A 17818-nucleotide genomic window follows, 5' to 3' on the forward strand; every position below is an offset into this window, starting at 1 on the left:
ACTCTGCGCTCCTAATGCAGGGGGCCTGGGTTTGATCCTGGTCAGGGTACTAGATCCCACATGCTGCAAGTAAGACCTGGTGCAGCCAAATAAATAAATAATTTTTTTTAATGTCTTGCCCAAGCACTGGTCTCTCTTCTCCCTGTCAGGCTGTCCCCTCGGCTGCCCTACTGAAGAATGCCTATGCCTGCTAGCCCTGGGACAGCCTCTCTTCCTCTCTTCTCAGCCACCTCTACCTCCACGGCCATCTGGTTTGTTGGCCATCTGATGCCTGCAGTCAAGGCCCAGTCGGTATGCTCTGGCTGTGAGTGGACAGACCAGGAAGTAGGGGGAATGAGTTCTTGGCTCAGCTCCCTGGAAGAACCAGATAAGAAGTTATTTCTGTCACAAGAGACTGCTCAGATAAGATCCAAGGCAAACAAGGGTGAAAGTGAGAGGGACGGTGTTGGAAAAGAAGTTATGCTGAAAATAAGAGCAGAGTTTTTTTGAAAGAACTAAGCCTAGGTCTAAAGACTGGGAACTTAGGCTAAAAATGACTCATCCTCACCATTACAGCAATGACTTTCCCTAAGACTATGTCTCAAGGGGTGATAGAGGTGGGACACATCACAGTCTCTCTGTCAGTTAAACCATTTTTTTTTTTAAATCCTACTTTTTTTTCCTCCTTGCTAACAGAACTCTAAGCCCTAAAGGCTGGGCTTCTCCCCAGCTCAAAGGGAAAATCTTAATTGGTTGAAGCTAATCATGATCATTCCATCCTTTTTAATTGTGATTGGCCTAGAAAGGGGCAGATAATACAATTCTGTCCAATGAGCTGTGAGGGAAAATATACTCCCTTCCCTTCCTCTCCTCTAGCCTTTAGAAGTTGCTGGAAAGCAGGGAGTTTGTTCTAAAGCAACGATAGTCACTTGGACCACAGGATTGGGGTCCACACATTGCAAAGCCGTAAGTTAATCTGGAACCATGCTGACTTTAGGTATTCTGGAAGAAAACCTATTTTCTTCAATGTTTAAACCTCTTTGAATGGGGTTCCTGTTCCTTGCAGACAAAAGCATCCTCACTAATGCAGCACCCACCCATCCCCCACCCCCACTCAGGGTGCAACTGATATATCTCCCTACTATATTTAGCTACTCCCCTCCCCTGCTCAAAGCCATGCTCTGGCTCCCGCACTCTTCATCCAACTTCAAGGTTTTCCAGGACCTGGGCCCTGCCTACCTTGCTGGCTTCACCTCCAGCCACATCTAGCCCTCTAATCCAATCATACTGACCTGCTCAGAGCTCTCAGAAGGTGTAGGAGCTTCCAAATACCTTTGAAAATGCAGTTCCCCTGTACAGAATGACCTTAGTACATGGTTAGGGGACAGGTATTCTCAGACTTGAATTCCAGCTCTGTCTAGCTGTGTGGCCATTGTTGTTGTTGTTAAGTCACTAAGTAGAGTCCGATTCTTCTGCGACCCCATGGACTGTAGCCCACCAGGCTCCTCTGTCCATGGGATTTCCCAGGCAAGAATACTGGAGTGGATTGCCATTTCCTCCTCCAGGGGATCTTCCCAACCCAGGAACTGAACCCACGTCTCCTGCATTGGCAGGTGGATTCTTTACCACTGAGCCACCACGGAAGCCCCTGAACAAGGTAATTCACCTCCCTGTCCCTCAACCTGAATAACAATGTATACCTTAGAGAGACAGTGAATTAAATGAGATGATGTGAAACACGACACAGGTTCTGCCCACACTCCTTAGAACTCTGCAGTGCTTCTGTGTGTTGGGGCTTTCTTTCTCACCAAACTGGGAGCTCCTAGAGAACAGAAGGGGCTTCCCTGCTGGCTCAGATGCTAAACAATCTGCCTGCAGGAGACCCAGGTCCGATCCCTGGGTCAGGAAAATTCCCTGGAGGAGGGAATGGCAACCCACTCCAGGATTCTTGTCTGGAGAATTCCATGGACTGAGGAGTCTGGCAGCCTACAGTCCATGGGGTCACAAAAAGTCAGACAGAACTGAGCAACACACACACACACACACACACACACACACAAAGACGACATAAATGGGGTTTGATTCGAACTCAGAGTCAGTGTTCTGGGAATGGAGAAATGAATGCCAGGACAGAAAAGATTCATTCAACGAGGAGAAGTTGTCACAGCCCAGGAGGTCCCAGCTCAGCCCAGACATTGCCCCTCAAGAAAACCTTCCCGGATGCCCACTAGATCCTGCACACCCACCACCTCTGCAGGTCCCTAGATCCCACTTCCCTATATGTCCATGTGGGAATCTGTGTCCTTCTCCAGGTTGAGAGCATGGGAGGGCAGGGACCTTGACTGACTGGTCTCTGTATCCCTAGAATTCAGCAGGGATCTCTGACGCTATGTACTCAGCAAATGGACATTTGTCAGTTTTGCAACCAAAGAAACTGCTAGAGGCCTTGCTCGCTCAGGCCATCCTGGAAGTGGGTCCTCCTTCTCCTTGCCCACAGGAACACACTATAAATGGACAGCACACCAGCTGATGTCTGAAACAGGGCTGGCATTTCACAAACCAACTGGCCCATCCCAGGGTGGGGGTGGGGTCCTGAGGGCCCCGGAGTGTGGCCGTAAATAGCCCAGCTCTGAGGTCTCCTCCCTGCCTCTGATTTCTGCCTGAGTCACCCGACCAAGCAGGGCGGGGCTGCCCAAAGGCAGTGGCCTGGAGAGCTGAGGGCAGGAACGTGGCCATGTGGCCAGGATTCTTTGAGCCTCCAAGTATAGACCCAGTTGGTATCCACACCCTCTCCAGCCAAACTCTGGCCCAGGAACCTGGTAAACAGTGACACTTGGGCCCTTCCTCCTCAGGGAAGCAGAAGCAGACACACACAGGACACCCTGCCCTTTCCAGAGGCCCCGACTCCCAACTCTGCCAAGGAGAGAAGCCAGCACTGACCCCAAGGAGCCAGGAACAGATTCCACAAGAAACACAAGGAACTGGGAGTTCCCTGGTAGCCTAGTGGATAGGATTCTGGGCTTTCACTTCTGTGGCTCGGGTTCAATCCCTGGTCGGGGAACTGAGATCCCGCAAGACACATAACATGGCCAAAAAAAAAAAATAAAGAAACACAAGGAAGAGAGACAGGGCAGGACCCTTTGCCTGGCCCAGGACAGTTGGGAGGGAACCTATGTGCTGCAGAGAGAATGGGATAAATCCGTTCTGGCTCAACACAGCACACCCAGTGCATATCCTGGTGCTCAATAAAGGTGTATGACTGAATGTCTTGGTTTTGAATCTTGGCTCAAGCCTGTCCTCTAAGCTCAAACTGTTCCTTGTCTGTTCAGTGGGTGGTCACTTACTTGCCCCTGCCTGAAAATACATGATCCATCCACTTGCTTACTGTCAACAGCCTCTCTCCTCAATACAAAATGTAGGTTCCACGAGGGCAGGGGCCTGTTTTCTTCATTTATTAGGATATCCCCAGCATCTAGAATAGTACCTGACATATCCAGGTAATCAGTAAATAAGAAATACATTAAATAAACGAATATTGACGATCCTGAGGCTTCCCAGGCTAGAGACATTGAATTGGGCTCTCAAGTAATGCAGGCTTGTGTTTAACTTCCCTGTTCTGTGACTTTGAACAAGTGACTTGACTTCCGTAAGCCTCTATTTCTGCATCTTTAAAATGAGAGTAAAATATATCTACCTCCTAGCATACTGAGATCCAACACTTGTAAAGCACTTTGCCCTGCCTGGCACAGAACAGGTCTTCAGCAAATCGTAACGTGGCTGGTTATTATTTCTGCTGCTGTTCTTAGTACGACAGTATAAGGAGATGAACACAGATGACAGACAAAGATTTCAGTCCAGATCCTGTCACTTGCATCCTGGCCTTGGCAAGTTCTGATGTCTCTCTGAGCCTCAGTTTGCCTGCCTATATAATTGGCACTGATATGCCAGCTCTCTAAGTAGGGCATTGTGAGGATTCAAGTCCAGGCTGCCCACCTGTCCACTCAGGATATCGTGACATCCCTTGGGAAGGGATGGCCTTTGAGGTCCTGTTAGCCCAGCAAGGCTGGACTATAAATAGTCCCCAGTCATTGGCAGGCCTGCAGCAGAGCCGCCTGGGTTGTCTGGGGCAACACTCTGGGGAATAAAATCTCAACTTCCACACCCTTGTGCAGTCGTGTCCAACTCTTTGCGACCCTATAGGCTGTAGCCTAGCAGGCTCCTCTATCCATGGGATTCTCCAGGCAAGAATACTGGACTGGGTTGCCATGCCCTCCTCCAGGGGATCTTCCCACCCCAGGGATCAAACCCCCATCTCTTACGTCTCCTGCATTGGCAGGCAGATTCTTTACCACTAGCGCCACCTGGGAAGCCCTATATGTGCAGTTTAAGAGGCACTATCTATCAAGATCCTAAAGGCACAAGAACACTTTGAACTTGCAATACCCTTTCCAGGAATCCTCTTCAGATAAACGTTCACAGGTGCATGAAGGGGACATGACACCATTGTCTATGGTGCAAGAAGCTAGAAACAACATGAATTCCTTGAATATGGTCTTCCTAAATACAAGAAGTGAGTTCTTTGGCAGATCACTCAGTCCTGTTCACAGCTCTGTCCCCAGTGCCTACATCGAGTCTTGGCATAGAACAGGGCCTCAGGCTATATTGGTTAAATGGACATCTGAATCCCAATAATGGGATATTGTGCAACCATTAAAGAGAATGAAACAGAGCTACATGAGCTGAGTTGGAAAGAGGTCCTCAACTTGCTCAATGATAAAAACAAATATGGAAACTTCTCTCTGGAAGTGTTTGAAAATATTAGCCATGGGTACCACTCCAGTGCTCTTGCCTGGGAAACCCCATGGACGGGAGAGCCTGATGGGCTGCAGTCCATGGGGTCGCTGAGAGTCGGACACGACTGAGCGACTTCACTTTCACTTTTCACTTTCATGCATTGGAGAAGGAAATGGCAACCCACTCCAGTATTCTTGCCTGGAGAATCCCAGGGACAGAGGAGCCTAGTGGGCTGCCGTCTATGGGGTCGCACAGAGTCGGACACGACTGAAGCGACTTAGCAGCAGCAGCAGCAGCAACATTAATCTATGAGAAGACAATTGCTTTGCACTTTCCTGAGGTTTTTTTATTTGTGCTTACTCACTCAGTCGTGTCCGACTCTTTGCGACCCCATGAACTGTAACCTGCCGGGCTCCTCAGTCCATGGAATTCACCAGGCAAGAATACTGGAGTGGGTTGCCATTTCCTTCTCCATTTTTTAATTTAGGTGTATATTATTTTTGACATTTTTAAAATTCTATTTTTCAAAAATATACCACATTCCAAACCATCTTAGCTAGGATTCAAAGACAAGGCCCTCATCAACTCAAGAAGCCTACTAGGATCTTAGTAGTGGGAGAAAGAAGCACTTATTAAGCATCTACTATATACCAAGCATGAAAGCTCAAATCTCACTAACACATCATCACTTAACCACACCAAGTCAATGAGACTGATCCATTGTTAAACTGTTCTATTTAACAGTTGAATAAATTGAGTAAACTGAGTCTCACATGGATGACATGGCTTGCAGTGCAGGATAAACACTGAAGAACATGGGCTTTGACATCTGACAGATCTTACTTCAAATTCCATCTCTGCCTCTGTGTAACTTTGGGCAAGTAGCTTCACCTCTACAAGTTTTAATATTCTTATTTGTACAATGAGATGAATAATGTACCTTGAATCATAGGGGTGGTTTTGAGGATCCAATGAGAAAACATACAGAAGGCATTTAGCACAGTATCCAGGACATTGTAGGTGCTCAATAAAGAGCAGACATACCAACACTATTATTAACATTCTTATCATTACTGTTAGAATTCCCTCCGCTACCATCAGCAACCAGCTCATATTGTAAATGGAGGCCAAAACCTGCCCCCAGAGTCCCACAAGCATTTTAATCAAAGATCCAAGGAACAGGCCAGAGCTGATTAAGCCAAGTTTTGTCTGTGGGGAATCATATGGCCCTAAGCCATGTATGTGCGCAGCCAAATTAACGTTTTCTTGAGAACAATGATTAGAACAACAGGTTTTTGCAGTCATGGAGGGGACTGGACAAGGGCTCCATTCACACCTCTGTTCCCAGGACAAGAGTCCCTCAGGCACCTCTCAGGCACAGCTACACTCACCTAAACTGAACAGGGTGACCTCGGATTAGCTGCATCGGTTAACAACATCCCACTTTTGACAGTGGTGATATATGGAGCCAAATTTCAGGCAGGATATCAGGCAGTACCCATCTGCCAGAGGACAGGCTGGCAGGGACCTGGTCTTGGAGTTCTGAGGACTCATAACGGAAACTCTCAGGAGTCAGTCAAATCCAGCATGAGCCTGGAACCCCCTTTTAAACATTTACGAAAGTCAACTGCAACTGAGCAGGTTAAAGGCAAAGTAGAAAGAGTCAGAGATGTCCCCTCCTAGGGATCACTTCCCCCAAACTCACCAGCATCTAGGCTTGGCGCCAGGCCTGGGGATCTGAGACAAACTACACATGATTCCTGCCCTCAGAGACCTCCAAGTTTACTGGAGAAAACAAAAATTGCTGCTGCTGATACGATGATGACAAAGGTTGACATTGATCAAATGCTTACCATGTGGAAGATACCGTGCCATAAACTTCAAATGCACTGTCTCATCCTTATAAATAGCAAACAAAATAAACATAAATGAGTGCCTACTTATGCACACTGGCCTCAGCACATAACATGCCTTATTTCTTAATCTTGCAAACTACCATGAGAAGTGGGTATTATCCAAGGCAGGGTCAACAGCGGCCTCTGCAGTCAGAGAAACCTAGGTTTGAATTCTTTTTTGTTGTTGTACCGCAGAGCATGCAGGATCTTAGTTCCCTGATCAGGGATTGAACCCCTGCCCCTTGCAATGAAAGCACAGAGTCTTAACTATCAGAATGCCAGGGAAGTCCTTAGGTCTGAATTCTGAGTCTGCCAATTTATTAGTTGTATGACTTAAAGGAAGTTACTTATTTTTAACAAATTTGGTGACTTTGTCTGTAAAATGGGGATTATAGCAATTCCTACTATTCTTTGTATTTTTATGTGCATACTATTCTCTGCCTGTATCTTTTTAAAAGCCTGATCTTTATGTGAGGTGAACCTTCTCTTCTTTGTACAAAGTACTAAAATTGACTTTATCCATTTTTGTCCTTTAGCATTATTTTTTAATGCATCAAAGGCTCCCTGTTGCCAGCCTTGCTGGGGGGCTGTGGAGGGAATGGAGGCATTTGACCATCCCTCCCTTTTCCCCCAGGCACAGTCTCCAAGGGCCTGGTTCCACATCCGTGCACACAATGGGCCTCTCTAAGAAGCAGACAGATGAGTAACTGGCTGCCAGCTTGGGCCCAGACTGTGGTCACAAACACATCCCTGTAACTGAGAATAGGCTCAAGACACTTGTGCAAAATCCTGACCTCACAGAAGAAAAGGTCCAGAAGGCAGGCTGGGGTTGCTGAGTCCCTTAGGCTGGGGGTATAGGGTTCTGGCTGGCAACAACAATTTGCCAGTAACAGTTTTCTTTCTAGGATGTTGTCAGACAGCTCTGTACTCACCAAGCCCCAGACCTCAGGAAAGATGCCCTACTACCCTGCCAAGTTCACATCCAAAGGATAGGCCATGGCTCCTTGGAAAGTGAAAGTGAAAGTTGCTCAGACGTGTCCAACTCTTTGCGACCCCATGGACTATACAGTCCATGGAATTCTCCAGGCCAGAATACTGGAGTGGGTAGCCTATCCCTTCTCCAGGGGATCTTCCCAACCCAGGAATTGAACCTGGGTCCCCTGCATTGCAGGCGGATTCTTTACCAACTGAGCTATCAGGGAAGCCCTTGGCTCCTTGGAGGTGGCCTTAAGGAGTGGGATGAGGGCGGGAAATTCTGAACAATGTGATCACTGATTGGGTGCTGGGGAGGAACCTAGGCCCAGAGAGGCTTCTAGGAGCTCTGGTTCCAGACTGGGGCAGCTGCCTGTTCTCCACAAACTCCCCCAAGTCTCAAGGACCAGCCACAACCCAGCATCTTAGCTTCCTCACATCTTCCAGGCTCTTCAGATCACCCATGCAATTCAAAGATTCTTGACCCCAGTTCTCAGCCCCAGCCCTTTGCTGCCTTGGGTGGAATTATCTCCTTCTATAAGCCTACTGGAGAGCAGCTGAGACAGACTTCAACTAAGAAAAAGCTGGGAAAAAAAAAACTAACAAGAAGGCCACAACATCAAGTGCATGTGTGCGTGCTCAGTCATGTCCATCTCCTTGCGACCCTGTGGACTGCAGCCTGCCAGGCTCCTCTGTCCATGGGATTCTCCAGGCAAGAATACTGGAGTGGGTTGCCATGCCCTCATCCAGGGGATCTTCCCGACCCAAGGATCAAAGCCTCAGCCTCCTAAGGCTTCTGCATTCACAGGAGGTTTCTTTAATGCTGAGCCAGTTGGGAAGCCCCACAACCTCGAGACTCTTCTTTTATCCAAGCCTGCTTAGGTCAAACCATCATGATCTCCCTTCTGCTCACGGCCCCAGCCTCCTTGCTGCCATTCTTTTCTCTTTTAATATTTATTTATTTATGTGGCTGCCTCGGATCTTAGTTGGGGCCCACTGAATCTTCACCGCATCATGAGGGATCTTTCATTCGGTGCACGGACTCTTGTTGCAGCACACAGGCTCAGTAGGTGCCGCGCACAGGTTTAGTTGCTCCGGGTATGTGGGATCTGAATTCCCCGACCAGGGATTGAACCCACATCCCCTGCACTAGAAGGTGGATTTTTAACCACTGGACTGCCAGGGAAGTCCCTCCTTTCTGCCATTCTGCACCTATTGTTGCCTCCTTCCAAACCGGGTTGATGCTGTAAAGCCCAAAGCTGACCATGTGAGCCCCTGCTGAAAAACCCTTGAAATAGCTCTCTGTTTCCCTCCAAATTCCTTTATTCTAGCACTCAAGGCCCTGCAGGATCTGTCAATCTGAATAGCCTCCTCTTTCTCCACCCACTTCCTCACACCTAAGCTCAGATAAAGCTGAATTACTTCCCAGGCAGTTCCCCAGGTAAGTCAAGTCATTTCACCCTTCCCTTTTGCTCAGACAACTTCCATTCCTGGAATGCCCTTTCTCTATCCCATTCACATCTCTGCTTATTGTTCATAAGGTGCCAGCATCCCTCCTCCAGGAAGTCGTTCCTGACCATTTAGAGAGAGGAGACCACTGCTTCCTCCCACCTCTAGGCAGACTCCATCTCAGCACCCATGACAAGATGGTGATCTGGTAGGTTTGCTTAGCTATCTGCTCCATGAGACAGAATCCCCTTGAAACCACTGAGTAAAGCAGTATAAAGGGAGGAGGAGAGAAAGAGAAATCAGGAGAGCGCTTTCATCCAAAAGGGAGGAAAAAATACGCGAAGATTATAAACAACTTTATGCCAAGAAATTTGGCAGCTTAAATGAAATGGACAAATTCCTTGTAAGACATAAACTACCAAAACACATTCAAGGAAAACATAGATCATCTAAATTGTCTTATTAAAGACATCATGACTTCCCTGGCGATCCAGTGGTTAGGACTCTGCACTTCCACTGCAGGGGGTCTGGGTTTGATCCTTGGCGGAGGAGCCTGGTGGGCTGCTGTCTATGGGGTCGCACAGAGTCGGATACGACTGAGTGACTTCACTTTCACTTTTCACTCTCATGCATTGGAGAAGGAAATGGCGACCCACTCCAGTGTTCTTGCCTGGAGAATCCCAGGGACAGGGGAACCTGGTGGGCTGCCGTCTATGGGGTCGCACAGAGTCAGACCTGACTGAGGCGACTTAGCAGCAGCAGCAGGGAACTAAGATCTTATATGTTGCAAAGTGTGGGGAAAAAAAACTTTCTATAAGGGTAACTTCCCTGGAGACTGCTGCTGCTGCTAAGTCCCTTCAGTCATGTCTGACTCTTCGCAGCCCCATGGACTGCAGCCTACCAGGCTCCTCCGTCCATGGGATTTTCCAGGCAAGAGTACTGGAGTGGGATGCCATCGCCTTCTCCGCTGGAGACTGCTACCAAACATTTAAGCAGGAAATAATACCAATTCTATGTAAATGTAATGGGACAGGAGAGGAGTTACTAACAGAAAAAAGTGAAAATATTAGTCTGACTCTTTGCAACCCCATGGACTGTAGCCTGCCAGGCTCCTCTGTCCGTGGAATTCTCCAGGCAAGAAAACAGGAGTGGGTAGCCATCCCCTTCTCCAGCCTACTATGTGCCAAATCCTATGCTGGCAAGAGACAGGCCAGGCTCCACCCAACAGCCTGCAGCAGGGCTTGCCAAGGAAAGATCTTGCCCAGAGAAAAGTTTTAGAGAACACAAGTTCCAGAGACCCTCAGTCCTGGGACAGTATGTATACTATATCTCTTCCCTTCTCTATCTGCACTAAACATTGCAAATCAATTCTAGCTCCTTTCTGCTGAGTTCAGATAAGACCTCTCAGTGTTTCCAAATATGGAACTCCCAGGAGCCACCAAGGAAACTGACACTCAGAATGAAAGCTGTTGGGTATCTCTGATCTAGCTCAACCCCAGCAGATATGAGATCTGAGGCCCAGAGAAGATGAGGGTCTTGCCCAAGGCCAGATTAATTACAGAGCAGACAGGATTGTAGATGCTGATTTTTAAATGGCTTGTGTGGAATCAGTTCCGTCGTTCAGTCGTGTCCAACCCTTTGTGACCCCATGGACTGCAGCACACCAGGCTTCCCTGTCCATCACCAACTCCTGGAGCTTGCTCAAATTCATGTCCATCAAGTCGGTGGTGCCATCCAACCATCTCATCCTCTGTCATTCCATTTTTAGACAGTGTTCATGTTTTGTACCCCCATTCAATAGAGGGCTCTTTTAGGCAGGCCCTGGGTCCAGTTTACCTTCTACCCCAATGCTCTGCACATCGGGTACATAGTAGGTCTCTGGAAAGGCATCTTGGCTTTAATGAGGAAGGAATGGAATGAATGAGGTGTCAGAGGCTTGGGTATTAGCCCCAATACCAGGAAATGCTTCAAATGTCTAACACTCAGAGACACTACCTTCTCAGAATGATCCACACTAAGAACCCAGAAAGAGACATTCTCTACCTAAAGATGAGGAGGGGAGGGGGACCTCAGTGTAGATTAGAGACGTATCTACAGTAGAAATTTTACCATCTATGAACTAAATTTTCAAACAGCAGAGACTAAAAGAGCTTTTCAAGTCAACCGAAATATGACATTTTGATGAATTTCAACTATTTCAAACTGCATTACTGGCTATAAATATCAAAGTGATGAGGCATGTGGAAAGAAAGTCTCCTATATCCATCTCCTTTATGTGTGATCTCGTTATTTAACTTTGCTGTTAAAATATGATTGATATCCTTAAGCTTTCAGGGATCAATCCCGCAGAGGCAGCTTTAAGTGTATATTTAAAAATGCAACAGCAGCATTTGAATAGACACACAGTACATTTAAATAAATAATAAAATGTAAAAATAAAATAAAACGAAATGAGAGAGAATCGAGGTCAGGGCCATAAGAATGCCAAAGATCACCCAGGCATCCAGAGCCTGTTGGTTTCTGTGGCCTCTTGGAGACATCTTTGGCAACCTATCAGGACCTGGGCCTGGGCCTCAGCACAGCAGCTTCGTTGGCCATGGCATTCTCCATCAGCCCCCGCCACCTCCCTGTGCCTGTTCTGGGCCAGGAGCCAAAGACACATTCCTCGGGCCCCCATGGTTTCCGGAACTGACAGAGTAGAATTTGATGAATGGGCTGAGCAAAGCAGAAACCTCCTGACAGAGATGGCAAAAGGCAGAAGCGGGACCACCCCAGCAAGAGACTATAACAAGTGATGGGAAACCGAGGCCGGGAGAAAGCAAAGGTCTCATCTAAGACGACACAGTGAGGGGAGAGTGGCAGGGAGCCACCAAGTTTCCCTCCCCTCCAAAACACATTCCTCTTGGATCCTAGCTAGAAGTAGCCAATGTCCTGCTACATAAAGGCCAAGTACCCTCCCAAGGCAGGATGGGTCAAAGGGTTCTAGGGCCCCTGGGTGATAGGAGGATTCAGAGTTGAGAGCTCCCCTGGTTTCTCAGGCAAGATTCTAAGTCTCTCCTTCCCTAGTCCCCACCCGATTCTTCCCCTGTGTCACTCACCGAGTGGCAGTTCCTACCATGGATCTTTCATCCTAGTCCCACAACCCAGCAAGGCTGAAGTTATATCCCTGCCCTACAGATGAGAAAACTATGGCTCAGGGAAATGAAGTGACTCATCCAAGGTCAAACAGCTAGGGAGTGGGAGAGAGGAAATGAAGTCCAGATCTGCCTGGCTCTGAAGCAGCTCTATCCCCACCACACCAATATCTCAAGGCAGGTCTCCAAGTTCTGTTTCTGTTTTCAACCCTGCCCACCTCCCAGACCCCACTGGTTGAGGCCTGGGGGATGTAGGGAAGAACTGAACACCCCTGGGTCCCCAGTGCTTACCCTCCAGCACCACCTCTTTGCCTGTCTTCTTCAGGACTTGCACCGCCTCGTCATGGGTGGCAGAGGAAAGGTCCTCCCCATTTACGGACAGGATGGCATCCCCCACGAAGAGGGCCTCCGTCTGGTCAGCTGCCAGGCCCTTGAAGATCTTGGAGATGAGAATAGGCATCTTGTTCTCTCGGCCCCCTGGACAAGCACAGAAAGAGGAAGAAATTGAGGCAGACACTCCAACACTTGTGAGTCACGACAAGGCAAAATTATTTCTGAAGGTCTCCCACTGTGTCCAGCCCAGTACTGGGAAAGCGGCAGTGTGGGGCAAAGAGAATCTCAGAAAAGAGCCTTAGAAGTTTGGGGCACTAATGATACCTAAAAGACATTTTCTAAATTTATAGTGTTATAATGGATCTTTTGGGTAAGTGCTTTGGGTGGTCACCAGTGTTTGAAGAACTTACAAGATGCTTCAATAACTTCTTCTTATTTTTTATTTTAAGTGAGTTTCCCATAATGGGGAAACTCACTGATAACCTCTAATCGAGAATAAAAATAGAAGTCAGTTACTGCTATGGCCACAAAGCTGAAAGCTTCACAACCTAGGTCTCAGCATGGAAACCAGGGCTTTAAAGTCTAGAGATTTCAAAAGCCTATCTGAATTGCATCTCTGATGCAAAAAGACAAAAAAATCAAATAGTAATACATTTTACCATGTTGCTTTATTTATAAGCTCTTGAATGTCCTTTTAAAATAATAAACAGTGATAACAGTTCACATTAGTTCCACATACCAAGTGCCAAGCACCATGTTAAATGCTTTCAATCTTGTCTCATTGCATCTTCACAACACCCAATCACACAGGCATGCTCAGATTCCTATTGGGAAGGTTGAAGTGTGGAGAGAAACCCCTTGTCCAAGGTCACCCAGCTAATTAGTGGCAAAGACAATATCTGAACCTAGATCTCCAGGCTCCAGAATCAACACTCTTAACCCTCTGGTAGGCTGCAAGTCAGGCCTTCAGATACCACACTATTGCTCCATCCTCAAAGATGAGGAACAAGTGGCCCAGGGAGAGGCGGTCATAATTTCAAGGTCACTCAACAGACTGGTGGCAGAAGTAGGACTGGAATGCCTCTCTGGACCCCCACATAGGCCCAGCAGTTTGCTCACTGCAGTGCGCAGAGCTTGAAGCCTAGGAAAGGAAGGAGTTTCTATTTAAATTGAGTTGGCCAAAATGTTCATTCGAGTTTTTCTATAAGATGATATGGAAAAGCCCGAATGAACTTTTTGGCCAACCCAGTATCTATCTGCCCTCTTCCACCTGAAACTAAGGACTTCAAGTCAGTTTGAATCCATGGCCATTCCTCGATGCCTCGGGCTGGGCTGGACCCTAAAGGAGAGGTCAACACACCAACAGGAGTCCAGTCTCCATCCATAAAGAATTGAATGGAGCTGGCATTCCCCGACACCTCCTAAAAGTCCCTTTACCCCCACCTGGGAGTATGAAGCTAGGGAGTAACTTTATGTGACCTTGAAGAGTCCTCTTCCTCTCCAAGACTCAGTCTATCTACAAAATGGAACGCTATATGAACATTAAGTTCCTTCCTGCTTTAACACAGAGTGTACAATTTCTGCATTGATCTGTTGTCCTATCCCACGCTGGTGTTTGAGGGCAAAACAGGTGTCCACTCCCTGGCTTTCTCATTACCCCGCTTTTAGATCCCTTTGGTTGGTTGCATGGAAGTTTGCCCTTTCCTGGGGAAAAATCAACTTCTCTGAACACTCTTTAGTGACTTGATAATTGAGGTTCAAATCCCAGCTCTGTCACTCACTGACTGTGTGATCCTAGGAAAATCATTTTCCTTTTCCTTTTCATTTTTTTTCCAGTTTTTTACTTTTCCTTTTCAGTTTTTTTTGTTTGTTTCCTTTTCATTTTACTTTTACTTTTCAGTTTCCTCACCTGCTAAATGAAGATTATACTTCCTATCTTTTAGTACTTGTTGCCAGGATGAAGTGGATCCTGAGCCTAGAGTACTGGGCATAGCACTCAGCACACGGTGGTAACCAAGTCACCACCATCCCCACCCCCTCAGGAAGGAATGGTGAACGCAGCGGCTGGGGTGTGCAGACTTTTCAGCACCAGGTTAGTTACTCTGGGAGTCTTTCCTGACCTTCATTTTTCCTCTCATCTAACAGCAATAACTATCTAGGCACCTATTATGTGTTGGCAGAGTGAGTATTTTGGACACCTATTTTCATAGAAACATCCCAATTCTATCACTACTCTCATTATATAGTTGAGGAAACTCAGGGCCAGAGATGGGAAAGGGCTTCCCAGGTGGCACTAGCAGTAAAGGACCAGCTTGCCAATGCAGCAGACATGAGAGACGTGGGTTTTATCCCTGGTTTGGAAGATCCCCTGCAGGAGGAAATGGCAACCCAGTATCCTAGCCTGGAGAATCCCATGGACAGAGGAGCCTACCAAGCTACAGTCCATGGGATCTTACCACACAAGTTCACACAGGTGATTCTGGACTTCAGTCTGGGTTGCACCTTAAAGAAAGCTGTCAGTGCTGGGGCTGAAAGCCCATCTCAGTGCTGTGATGGTGGACACTTAGGACTGTTCACCCACACGTACAGGTTTCCTAGGTGCTCAGATTCCCAGGTCCTTTCCGGCCCCCTGTCTGTGAGCCCAGCCCAGTTGGCACCTCCACCTAGTCGCCATCCCAGCCATGCTTCCCACTCCAGACCTTACCCCTCCTTCCCTTCTACTTTGACCGTATCTTGAAGACTTCCTCTTCCTTTCCCTAGTAGCACCCCAGGCCTCAGTCTCCCTTCTCTATCCTTTGCTCTCCTGGGGTCCCTCTTGTCCTTGATACCCATGCAACTCCTGAGAGGCAGTCTCAGACCTCTTTGCCTCGGCACACAACTCCCCACCCACTTGTCCTTGGCGTGCCCCCAAAGCCGTCCACACCTGTGCCTTCTGACTGAGACCTCAAAGCCCTCTCCGACCTTGGTGCTCTGGTGCCCTCGGTTCTGTCCTCCCAGACGCCGTTACCCCGGACAGAAGTCCACCAACTCCACGTCCTCAATACGCTGCCAGCCCCCGCGATCCTTGCGCCTTAGCGGTCCCACAGACACCAAGATCCGTGCCCTCGGTGCCCCCGCGCCCACCTTTGATGCTGATACCCAGCCCGCCGGCGTCGGCCTTGCGCACCGTCACGCGGCGCGGCTGGAGCAGCAGCGCCTCCGGCAGCGGCGGGGACGCGGCGCCAGGTTCGGCGGCGCCGTTGAGCTGCGCGGGCTCCGGCTCCCGCTGGTCACCGGGCTCCGGTCCGGGCTCGCCGTCGGCGGGGCTCACGGTCAGCGCGTCCTCTTCTAGGCTGAGCAGCACCCGCTGCCACCGCTCGCCGCCAGCCCCCGAGCCTGCCCCGGCGCGCAGTTCCAGCAGCCCGGTGCGCGGGGCGCGTCTGCCTGACGCCATCTTCGCCTCCGAGCCCCCGGGCCGCCGCGCTCGCCCTGCCCGCGCAGTGCCCGGCCCGCTCCGGCCCAGCGCCCAGAGCTGAGGGCACCGGGGGCCCAGCTGGGCCAGCCACCACCCTACCCCAGGCCGCGGGGGTGGAGCCTCGGTGGGCGGGGCTGTATGTGGGTGCGGTTAACAGCGAAGGGCGTGGTCACCGGCAAGCTAGAAGGGGCTGTGGCGGGTTCCAAGAGCCAGAGGATATTCTGTGAGACTGCATGACTTTGCCCACAAAGGTCCATATAGTCAAAGCTATGGTTTTTCCAGTAATCACGTACAGATGTGAGCGTTGGACCATAAAGAAGGCTGAGCGCCGAAGAATTGATGCTTTCGAACTGTGATTCTGGAGAAGACTCTTGACAGTCCCTTGGATAGCAAGGAGATCAAACCAGTCAGTCCTAAAGGAAATCAACCCTGAATATTCATTGGAAGGACTGATACTGAAGCTGGAGCTCCAATACTTTGGCCACCCAATGCGAAGACCCGGCTCATTAGAAAAGACACTGATGCTGGGAAAGATTGAGGGCAGGATGAGAGGGGACGACAGATGATGACATGCTTGGATGGCATCACCGATTCGATGGACATGAGTCTGAGCAAAATCTGGGAGATGGTGATGGACGGTGAAGCCTGGCGTGCTGCAGTCCATGGGGTCACAAAGAGTCGGACACGACTGAGCGACTGAACGACAACAACATGGGCATGGGGACATAAGGGTGTCCGGACGGGACCCAAAGTTAAGGCAATGAGAGCGTGAAGTGGGGTGGTCGGGGCCCTGGGGGCCCGGCTTCGTGCCCGGGCTGGACCCTAAGATCCTGGGCAGGAGACAGCCCGGCGAAGCTGTCGAGGGCCGAGGCCGTAGCTCGCAGCCATGGGATCACGAGAAAAAGAGACAGAACCATGGATCGTGGTGCGAGGCTTTGGGCTTTAGAGTGGGGCTGCATATGGCGGAGCGCCAGACTGCAGGGACACGGCTTGAGTTTAAGAGGTAGACCTCGAGCTGCAAGGGAGTTCTCAGGCGGGCGGCTAGTGCAGGAGACTTGCGGGTTTCCGACTGTGGGGCGGGAACTCTAGGCCTCAATTACCTCATCTGTGAAATGGGGGTCCTAATAACCCCTATAACCCTCACAGGGACTGTGTCAGGGTTATATCAGTGGGGAAATATATTTTACTCTGTGAATCTTATGCAATCAATATAATCACTTTTATTTGTTGAATCCTTACTTTTACTGAATCCACTTTTTTTATCTGTTGAATTGGCCAGGCCTAGATCTGAGCATTTTCATGTGTTTTCTCAGCTTTACAGTAGCCTCGTGAAGTAGCTACAGTTAAGAATACTCCCATTATACAGAAAGGAAAATTTTGATTCAGAAGATCTAATTGGCCCAGTTCACACATTTGTGAGTAGGGCAGAGCTGGGATTCAAACCTAGTCTTGTCTCACACCAGTGCCTGGGCACTGATCCTGGGCACTAGACAGATGAGGTGTGATCTTTACCAGAAAAAACACACTACCTCACAGACCTCAACCAGCCCTCATATCTGCTCCTTGTTTCCATCTTCCACTCCTACCTGGGATGCTGTTGGACAATAAATAGGGCCACATCCGTGTATAGATTCCCTGCAAGTAGAATCTTCCACATAAGATACTATCAAGGGGAAGAACAAAAAAGCTCACAAGAAAACAGGTGGAGTGGTACAGAGGAGCCTGTTTTCAGGGCAGGAATAGAGACCCAGACAGAGAGAAGAGACGTAAGGACACAAGGTATGAGGGGAAGGAGGGGGTGAGCTGAA

The 17818-nt window shown here is 48.9% G+C and overlaps 1 protein-coding gene across 1 annotated transcript in view; it reads right to left on the reverse strand.

Annotated features, from left to right (window-relative positions):
- The window catches only part of SNTA1 (syntrophin alpha 1), a 26320-nt gene extending 10216 nt beyond the window's left edge, over positions 1–16104 (reverse strand). Inside the window, exons 1-2 of the mRNA XM_014478583.2 lie at positions 15680–16104; positions 12515–12700 (exon numbers count right to left, since the gene is read on the reverse strand). Of these exons, the coding sequence (XP_014334069.2) occupies positions 12515–12700; positions 15680–15989 (496 nt within the window). The 5' untranslated portion in view covers positions 15990–16104. The remainder of the gene's footprint in view (positions 1–12514; positions 12701–15679) is intronic.
- Positions 16105–17818: the final 1714 nt, after the last annotated feature.

Source organism: Bos mutus, chromosome 13, assembly GCF_027580195.1.
Source record: "Bos mutus isolate GX-2022 chromosome 13, NWIPB_WYAK_1.1, whole genome shotgun sequence".
Lineage (NCBI taxonomy): Eukaryota > Metazoa > Chordata > Mammalia > Artiodactyla > Bovidae > Bos > Bos mutus.